Genomic DNA, 10,564 nt, shown 5'->3' with positions numbered 1-10,564 from the left:
TCCCTATGCTTTATTGATGGGGAGGATGGGTTTTAGACTATTATTCAGGGAGCTTTTAACGTGTAACTGAAGCCTCTTTAAAGAGCAGACAGTAATTTGAGAATGTGACCGTTTAAAGAGGCGGAGTTCTGAATACTGAATAAGGCGCCCTAACGTTCGCGTTGTGCGTTAAGAAGCGCGTTTACCGATATTGTAGGCGGAGCTTAACTGAAATGTTCTGCCGTCACGCGTTGTGATTGGCTGAGAGTTTGTGGGCTGGGCTGTGTACCACATGGAGACTGTGCTGCTGTGGTCCAGGGGATGCTGCAACTCTCATAGAGTTGAATGATGCCGGTCGGAGAGACACAAACCACATCACACGTCTTTTCCTTGTGAACAGTTGGCTTGATTTTTTTTTTTGTCATTTGACTTTGACTGCATCTTAAACTTGTTTTGTGTTTTTACATTTGTGTGAACTGAGTAGCAAAGTTTATCATCTGTAATATTCATGCAAAACGGGCTTTGTGTTTGTATTACAAATTGACAGAAATACTATAACCATGAAGACGCGTCGACGAGAGACGAAACTTTTAGGATGTATGGATGCAGGTTTTCTCGCCATTTTCCTTTCGTTCTCGGTCGTGACCTCAAATCCAGTTGTTTATTATGTGGAAGTTGAAGAAAACGCGCCTGTCGGTTCTGTAGTTTTGCTTTTCGGACGCGGATGCAATGAGTCGAGCTCAGTGCGGGTCGGAAGTACTTTACTCGGGGAAAACGCCACGGATTTCTCCATTATCTTCTCGGCAAAAACAGGGTTTATCATGAAAACAGCTAAAAGTTTGGACAGGGAACTCAAGTCGATGTATGAACTGGATGCACTTTTACCAGGGTGCGCGGTGGCCGTAATTATAGAGGTGCTGGATAAAAATGACAACCCGCCGCAGTTTATTACAACAAATGAAAGGATAGAAATTGATGAGTTAACGGCAGTAGGAAGCGAGCTGCTCCGTCTCAGCGCTCAAGACAAAGATGCGGGGAGAAACGGTGAGATAACGTTCACCATGTCTCCAAATCCGAACATACACGTGGTTCCTAAAACCGGTCAAGTTTTGCTGGTCCGCTCTGTCCGCGCGCCAAGTGACCTGACCGTCCCGGTTTACGCGCGAGATCACGGAGACGTGGTGCTGCAGAGCGAGCCACTCCAGCTTCACATCGTGGTCACAAGCGCGCGACTAGCAGCCAAGGAACACAGAGGAAGAAGAAGGAGAGCCGTTTCTGGTGAGCTCAGCTATACAGTAAAACTGTCAGAATACGCAGAAGCAGGAGATGTGATCTTCACTGTCCAGGATCAGAAGTTTGAGGAGAAGCGCTTCGAGTTGCTGTCACCGGAATCGGGTTCATCAGTGCGCGTGGAGAGGGAAACTGGACGAGTCTACTTAACGCATAAGCTCACTGTCTCCATACAAGTGGTGGTGAAAATCCTAAATGCCAGAGGTAAGGCTGCACTTCTGCCTTCTGTCTACATGACTGGTATAATCAAGCTACTGAACACAGACTGGTCAAACTGGAAGCCTCTCTGTGCCAGCTGGAAAGTCTTGGGAGAAATGCAAGGAAACATAGTAAGACAATTAGAAAACTCTAAAACTTTTAGCTTACCAGCTGAAACAGATGGTCTATAAGTTTGACCAGCTAAAACTATTGTTTGGCAGTTTTTATTCAGTCAGAACAGAATGTTCTGTGCCTAAAACCTCATAATATTCATTTTGCTATTGTTCTACTGTTGTACTATAAAGTATTTCAATAAACGACCCTATCTGTGGTAACATCAGAAGGCGATATATCAAAAATAATTTAACATTTCCTCGGTTTATAATATTCATTCTGATTCTTTTTTCTGACACCAGCAAAATTTATGTCTAAAACGCAATGGTATTTATATTCATTGCTTACAAAAATCTTATAGTTAAGCTGTAACAATACAAAAAAGTCTAAAATAATATAGCCTGATGCCATAATGTACTAATATCCAATCAGCTACTTGTTACTATGCAGTTAGAAATGGACCAATCTCATTTATGTTGGGTATCGGATGATACTTGATGGCAATCTGATACTGACATGCTTTTACAACTAAGCTGAAACATCACAGCATCAAAACTGTGTCCAGTGTTTATTAATAATACAGTGTTTATTAATTAACAGTACACGCTTACAAAGCTTAAAGTGTCAGGAAATCGAAGTGAAAAAAGTGTCAAATCTGAGCCAACACTAATAACACTTTAAGCCAGTCTGATCTGTACATCCATGCTGTTTCATGTATAATAGAAATGTTTTCAAAATATCCTAATATATTTTTGTCATCTTCCACCCACACCGGCACTGCATTGTTTCTAAGGACAAAAATACTATCAATTAATAGCATGTCATTATATTTCACATTATATTAGAGTTTGTGAACCTCGTCATTATATTCCTCTACTAGAAATTTAGATTTTTCTGTAAAGTTAAAAAATGCTTTGTTTATTGACTCAATAATAATGAAGGGTAAAATAATGAATACTGCTGCATGAAATGATATAATACACTATGCTGGCACTGCAGAATGTGTTGTTTTTCTTAATGATTATCAAATTATCATCTTAGATATACACCAAGATATGCCGTCTTTAACAATTAATGATTCTATTGTGTATGGTGAGCATTTTATTGTGTAGCTGTTCATTATGACTGTTATTTAGGCGTTGTCCTGAATCATGGCATTCATTGATCCAATAAACAGAAATCCTTTTAGTCAGAAAAATTCAGGTCAGTCATTATGGGATTACAAATTGTTTTTATACTGCAAAACATATTTCAATATGTTACCATATAATGATATATTTTTACCATGTAATTGGAGTATTTTGTCAATGCCATGCAGCTGTGAACTCTCTCTCTTTTTTAATGGAGATGAGGTAGTTCATTAGATTTTAATGAAAGTAATGTGCCAATAACAGCATACCTTATTTGTTTATAGATATGTTTCATTTTATGGCAATTCAAAATTTCAAAATTCACTTTCAAAAATACAAAATGATTGTATCTTTAGACAAAACGTACACAGCAGCTATTATTCATATTTTTAAAATTAATTGATGTTTAGCATCCACTGTATGAGTCCCTTGCAAATTTCTATACTTTCAATAGAAATGGTATTAAAACTTTGAATTTGCATTGCATTTTAAACTGCTTTTATAGAAACTTTTATCAACAGACCTGACCAGTCAGAACTGAGCATTCATTGGCACTGTGGTAAGAGTGTTAATAATACTGAGCGCCACTCATGGAGGAAAAAAACACTTGCCTCCACCTGAATCTTCTGTCAATGCTGTCAAAGTGTTGAATTCGAACTAATAATGTGCCACATCGGGCACTTTCTCATCAGTTTTTGTTTTTCACATTCTCTTGTAGATTATCAATATTAGATAGTAAAATAAACACCATTAAAGAATGCAATGATTGTTTTGTTAATGTAATTATTGTTTGTAAGCAGTACTTTAGTTTATCACATAAAAGTGTGTATTCATTTGCTATAAATCTGAATAGATGAGCTTGTGGTGTTTATTTGTGAGTCTTTCAACAGAACTCTTCTGCATAGTTATTCAATACTTTTTGAATTCAAGTAATCATAGTATTGATACATGGAACAGAAGAACAGTACAGCCGTAGCCATGTTCACCCCATTGATACGAATACATTGTGACATCTTGGGTAAACCGATATAGGGTTAGTGTAAATATTATGATGAAGCCAACTAATTATGAGTGTAAGTTTGGATGAAGTACATGGAGTCATGTCAGGCTTACTTTATTAATCAGGATCCAAAATGTCACTGTTTGTTTGGATAAATCAGCAGTATTTACTCACCTGGAAATCACCAGGGACCTATGCGTTGAGTTTCTCAAATACCTTCTCCAGTCCAGTATATACTGTTTTTGTGTGGGACACAAGGGTTTGTTTTTGTATGTCATGGCCATATGCGTCATTATGAGAGTGCAATTGATTTATGTTGTGATTGCAGTTGGGGAGCAGAGATTGTTTTCTAACGTCAGAGAAGTCAGAGGCTAAACAGGTTATAGCTCATGACAAGTTTACAAGAGAATCTCCGGGCTCTTAATTACACATATGATTCAGCTACAAGCTCATCAGTCTTTATATTTAACAGAATGTCTAGCTGTTTATGTACACATAATTTACTTTGGCATTTAGAACGAGGAATCAGTTTATTACTTCTATATGCTAAATCTCTTCCATGGCAGATTTCTTTGCCTAAACTGAAGTGTGAATAGGGCTGTAATTTTAACAGCTAAGCTCAGTGTTGAAAATATGATTTATCACAGCCAATTTACTTTTTCATTCAATGTACTTTACAGTGTAAGCCTATATTTCTGTAGTATATATAGCTTAAAAAACCTCTTTTAGGATCCTCTTTTTCACTTAGTGAAAACACTAAGTTAGTTATACAGTTATACAGTTATACAGTTATACAGTTAGTTAGTTATACAGTTATAATCATGACATTAGAAATTAGAATTTAACTAAATACATAGAATTTTAATGCTATTATTTTGTATTTTGTATAATTTCATATATAATTATATGGTTTGCAAAAGTGCAACATTTGAGATTAAAAATGAAGTAGGAGTATAATCATTAAAAAAAGAAGCGTCTATTAATTCACATTTTTAGGTTTGCTTTCAAAATAAAATCAGGTATCATGCTGCATTTTGAATTTCCAATCTTCAATCACACCCTTAACCCTGACATTCAGTTTCTGATTTTAGATTCCTGTTTTGACATCCATGAAATTAAATTTCAATTCAATCCAATTCAATTAATAAAAAAATTGAAATTGAAAATACTACAATCAAATTCAGATTTCTTGCCATTTTAAATTCAGTCTCATACCTTTAATTCAACAAACCTAGTACTACACAGGTCTTTGTGTATATTCTGATATTGTGCAACTTTTGACTCCTACATGTCATTTTATTTTTAGTTCACTCATTTTTTTGATGTTGTTGCTCTGTGTGTTGGTCTTTGGACCAGACCTGTCACTTTAAACACAGGGCAAAAGGATAGTGCACTTAGCACAATGGTGAGAAAACTAATCAGTAGAAATAGCATATCACTGACTGCAGGTTTACTCTGTAGCTTGTGTAGTGCTGAGATGCAGCCTTCAGGATGGTTTCCCCAAACACATATGGTGAAAACAAGCCAACACACAGGTCCTCTGGGAGGTAATTATGACAGAAACCATTGTACAATATGTCTTAAATGTAACACAGTCTGTTTGTGTAAACACATGAAACATGGTCACTAATTTGGTTCCCAAGTGTCTAGCACATCCAACTCTCCTACACCCATGGCTCAGGACGAACTTTATGCACGTATATGTGCAGTTCCAGATGGCAGACACGATGTGCTTGATTCACTCCAGTGTCAGATACCATTTAATTAACAAGCTGCTCATAGAGTGCAGGGGGTTAACAGTTTGTCCTGCTCCATTACCCGCACTAGCATTAACATGCAATGTGCCTCTTCAGGACTCCAGAGCAGCCTTCTAATCCCCATAAAGACCATCCCTGTGGTGCCTGCATTGCCTTAGTAAACACTGATAATGGCTTGTATGCTGAATGCGCAGAGGCTTCTCCATGCTGTGCTCCTACAAGCACTTTATTCACCCCCTCCAGGTAGCACAGCGCCCATGAAAGTTAGAAAATCCTTGCAAGGAACAACTTTATCTTTCCGGGAATGCAGAAAACACTTTGCATGAAGAGCTTGCCTGGGGTGATATGAAAGGGAGGTTGGAGGCTGAGGAAAATTTGTGATGAAAAACGAAAGCAGTGAGACTGTGAGGCAAATACAATAAACTAAAAATATGCATATGTTCCTCTCAAATGAGCTCTGCATAAACAAATATGCTGAGCGAGTCCTTATTAGATTTGCATCTGCGGGAAATAATCTATACTCTCTGAATGCTGATAAGATTCACACCGTAAATAATCACAGCACATAGTTAGAGTTAGTGAACCTCGCCAATTTGCTCATGCATTTTCCGTCTGCTCTGTGCTTAGTTTCAGTGCATTATTATCTCCAGTGTGGCAAGAGGTCCAGGGCATTGAGGAGGGTTGGTGGGTTCATATGCTCACAACAAAGCTCACATCTCACTCAAACCTCCTAATCAGAGTCTAGTGCCCTTTCTGTGACTCAAGCTCCCAATTATCTTCCAATCCTCCTCTTTGTCCCTGGCGTCTCACAGATGTGGTAAGTGTACTGTAGGTATAATAAGGGCCACGTGCCCTTTCGCCTCCCACAGACAATCAGTCATTCAGAAGAGTGGCTTTCTCATTGTGGCCAGCAGGAGCCAGAGATGTCTTCAAGTCTTCCAGAAGCCTTTCAGCTTTCACTAAGTGCCTGGAAGCCTACTGTGAAGAGTGGAACAAATGACAGGAAAAAAAAATGGAAAAAGGGTGGAACAAAGTGTAGCTTTTTGCACACCTTTTTGTTAGAGCTGTAAATGGGGAGCTGAAACAAGTTCATGCAGCAAATTAGGTTTACAGCATATCAATTCTGGCTGACCATGTAAGAGGGATATTTCAGAAAAGCTCATGATGGCATTAACATCAAATTCAGTTCCTTTCTAGTGAACTATGATGTAGAAGGCATAAGGCAAAGAAAAGCTAAATTGCTTTTTAGATGCTTCATTTGCCAGTACAATTAAGCAATTACTGGAAAAGAAATTACTGTAATAACACATGAAACAAAAATGTCATTTGTAAAATTTTCGATTTCCTGTAGGGGGGCATGGAGGCTTAGTGGTTAGCATGTTTGTCTCACACCTCCACCCTTCATGTGTGGATGTTTTTCTTGAGTGCATTTGTGCTCTGCAATGGATTGACACTCCATCCAGGGTGTCCCTCACCTACGGTCCGAGTGGGATATTCTCCAGGCTCCTTGTGACACCGTATAAGAAAAGCAGTACAGGAGATGGATGGATGGATTTCCTGTACATTTTAGACATACAGTAGGTCTAAAGTTTCTTTTGCCAAAGATTTTACACCATGTGGGGAATTTGTGGGATGTGGTAGCCTAGTATTTAAGCTGTTTGACTACTGAATGGAAGGTTGGAAGTTCGAATCCCAGGTCTTAAAGGCTCCCACTTCTGGGCCCCTGAGCAAGGCCCTTAACCCTCTATTGCTCAGTTGTATAAAAAGTTGTTTTGGATAAAGGCTTTTGCCAAATGCTGAAAATAAATGTAAAGTCGCTTTTTGCAAAAGATTTTACACCATATGACTGCTATGGCAGGTTTGGTACAACAGACATAACCATATTCATGAGGTGATGTATTTGAATAGAGTGATATCTATTTAGTGTGAAAACAGAATGATTTTGCCCCTGCTGCATGTGTGAGACAGCCACAGGCAGCTGATTAGATGTGTCACTCACTCAGCATCCAAAAAGATGCTCAGCCACGCAGTCATTCCTGGAGGATTATTTGGTTTATTAAGCCACCAGAACCCATGCACACAGCTTTAGATTTCTTCATGGAGGATATGATGAAACTGTAAACAGATGAACAGGACATCAATATAAAAGTGTCCATTTGTCTAACTCGAATGTTCTCTCTTGGCATGCCCTTCAGTGTCACATTTAGATGACAGAAGGAATTTTGGTGCCAAGAGGCTCTGCAGACCACCAATGTCTCATTAGATTTATTTAGTTTGTACAATTAGTTCTTCTCCCATCTGCTGTGTCTAGCCTTAGGACTGGCCCGTGATCCTGCACTTACAAGCTATATAGACAGCCATTATAGAAATGTCGACAGGAGATTTTATCTCACACTGAGGCACTCTGAAAATTATACAGTGTGTGTGTATGTCTGTGTCTGTGTGTTGAATAGGGTGAAAGCATTAGGGTATTTGGAGGGGAGAAATGACTGCAGGATACGTCTTTGCAAAGGAGCAAACTGGTCTTTTTTGGTTGTAAATGAAGCCCTGGAGAGATGTTTGTGTCTCTTTGAATCAGTGTTAGTACGAGAGCAAGCCAGACATACTGTAGTTTCAGGGAGGGTTGTGAACTGGTGGTGAATACTGCAGGCAGAACCAGGCACTCTCTCAGTGTGTGTGTGTGTGTGTGTGTGTGAGAGAGAGAGTGCGTGTGTTTGGGGTACAGGTTGTAGCTGTGTATTGTGATTGCCAGCAGTGAGGTGAGAGCTGTCATTCAGGCAGACAGATCAGCAGAGACTTGCTGCTGAGGCAAGAAGCAAGCGCAATTGCTCTCTTTTTTAAAGGAAGAAAGCAACCTTGGTGAGCCCTACAGCACTGATTTAAAATGTCACCTTTAAAGAGGCACTGTGTAATTTTTAGAGTCCTCTGCTGCACGTGAGGCAAATCGTAATGCTCACTCAAACTCATTTTTATTTAGAGATCAATGAAATTCTGTTCTCCATCCTGCAAACAACCCCTCATCCTCAACTGAAACTATGTGTATCTTGTGAACTTGGCTTTTAAAGAAGGGGCAGACCTGAGCATTGTTCTGGGCTTTGTTCTAGTTGTAGGTGGGGCTGAAATGACTGAAAGAAACAAAACAATAATAACAACATAAAAAACTCAAAGCCACTGCAGGACAGTATTGCAAATGAGATTTAAAGTTTCTTTTTCAGCCTCATGAAATATATGGCAGTATTTATGTATTAAATATTTAAAGAAATATATACTCACCAGCGCCCTGTGATGGGTTGGCACTTCGTCCAGGGTGTATCCTGCCTTGATGCCCGATGACGCCTGAGATAGGCACAGGCTCCCCGTGACCCGAGGTAGTTCGGATAAGCGGTAGAAGATGAATGAATGAATGAATACTCACCAGCTACGTTATTAGGAACAATTGTACCTCTGCTCATTATCTAATTATGTGGCAGAAGTGCAACACACGCAATCCTACAGATACAAAACAAGAACTTCAGTTAATGTACAAATCAGATGTCAGAATGAGGAAAAAGTGTGATTTCAGTTATATTCAGTTGTTTTATGCTTTTTGGTGCCAGATATGTTTTGTGTATTTCAAAAACAGCTGATGTTTCTGGGTTTTTCCACACATAACAATCTATAGAGTTTACATACAGCGGTGTATAAAAAATACATCGTGTGTCTGGTCTGCATGTAGAAATGCCTTGCTGGTGAGAGAAGTCAAGGAAAATGGTGGTAAATCTACAGTAACTCAACTTCTTCAAGTGTTCAGTTTCTGTGTACATTATTAAATATTTATTAAGTAAGCAATTATTTCTGCAAGCGGGTTGTACCATTGGGGCTTCTGAGTAAGAGTGTTTTGTGGAATCGCATTCTACACATAGAGCAAAGACTTTTAATGACCACTTTAATGGCTAGTCCATAAAACAACATGTATTTTCTCTCTCTTTCACTCTTTCCTTCACTCTCTCTCTCTCTTTCGATTCCTCTGCTTTCCTTTTGTCCTCTTCACTCGCCTGCTCAGTCACAGTCATTTTGTGATCTCATTGTCCACATCCCCTTCTTTCTGTTAATTGAACTTCATGGCAGTGCAGCAGCCATCTCCTCTATCATGTTGTAATAGGTTATCGACAGGATACACAGAGTGGCCTGGAGCAGTTTTAATGATAAACTAGGACAAGGTCATCAGTATGTCCCTTAGTCTGGGTTAAACTGCACTGAGCCCAAGGCACACAGGGCCACCAGTGTTTTTTATCTAAATTGTAAATTGGTCATGGCGGCTCAGATTTATTTTAATTCCTGGAGAGAGAGAGAGAGAGAGAGAGAGAGAGAGAGTGAGCAATGTCACTTTGTCTTTTTTATCCTCTTTTTTGGAAGTCACTTTCTTCTACGCTAAAGAAAATTGCACTCTTGGTTTAAAAGCACTGATCTGGGATTTGGCAGCTGTTGTTGTTAGCTGATTGAAGTTATATGAATGAGATTAAACATAATGGAATGAACAACAGTGCTTTGGATTTCTCTTCCAACCCACTTTCATAAGGAGATCAATAAGCGGTGATTGTTTTTCCTGATATGGAAAATGTGACTACTGGAAAATGCCTTGCAACTTTCATTGTTATATAATAGGCTCTGGAGTTATGAAGTGTAGCTCTGGCTATTGGAGATCAGCAGCTGGGACACAGCATGCTGTTGGTTTTGCTTTTTTCTTAGCCAGAGCAAGACTTTTGTCATTGCATTCAGGTTCCCTTGTCTTTAATTTGATTTGAAATCCTCATTACAGACCAATATGAGGTTTGCAGATAGATTTTCTTGGTCATGTACTCTTTCAGGTTGGATATTAAATGCTTTTCATATGATGTCTTCATGCTGTTAGATATTCTGGTCTGATAACCTGAAAATGTTATAGGTTGTCTGATTTGTGCACCTACCATTTTTATGGTTTGTGCGATCAGCATGTTTTCTCCCTCCTTTGCGGTTGCAATATGAGCAAGCTAAAGCAGTGACTCTCAGTAATTAGGCAACAGCTCTGTTTACAACTCACATCTGTGGTGTTTCTCACATCTTTCACTTTTTCTCTC

General features: G+C 39.0%; 1 protein-coding gene across 1 annotated transcript in view; it reads left to right on the top strand.

Moving 5' to 3' along the window:
• The first annotated feature begins 339 nt into the window (after positions 1-339).
• Positions 340-10,564, top strand: part of si:dkey-22o22.2 (neural-cadherin) — a 107,058-nt gene continuing 96,833 nt past the window's right edge. Inside the window, exon 1 of the mRNA XM_060869825.1 lies at positions 340-1,473. Within this exon, the coding sequence (XP_060725808.1) occupies positions 540-1,473 (934 nt within the window). The 5' untranslated portion in view covers positions 340-539. The remainder of the gene's footprint in view (positions 1,474-10,564) is intronic.

Source organism: Tachysurus vachellii, chromosome 5 (assembly GCF_030014155.1).
Source record: "Tachysurus vachellii isolate PV-2020 chromosome 5, HZAU_Pvac_v1, whole genome shotgun sequence".
Classification (NCBI taxonomy): domain Eukaryota; kingdom Metazoa; phylum Chordata; class Actinopteri; order Siluriformes; family Bagridae; genus Tachysurus; species Tachysurus vachellii.
The sequence above is the reverse complement of the archived record's forward strand: the minus strand, read 5'-3'. Positions and strand labels throughout refer to the sequence as shown.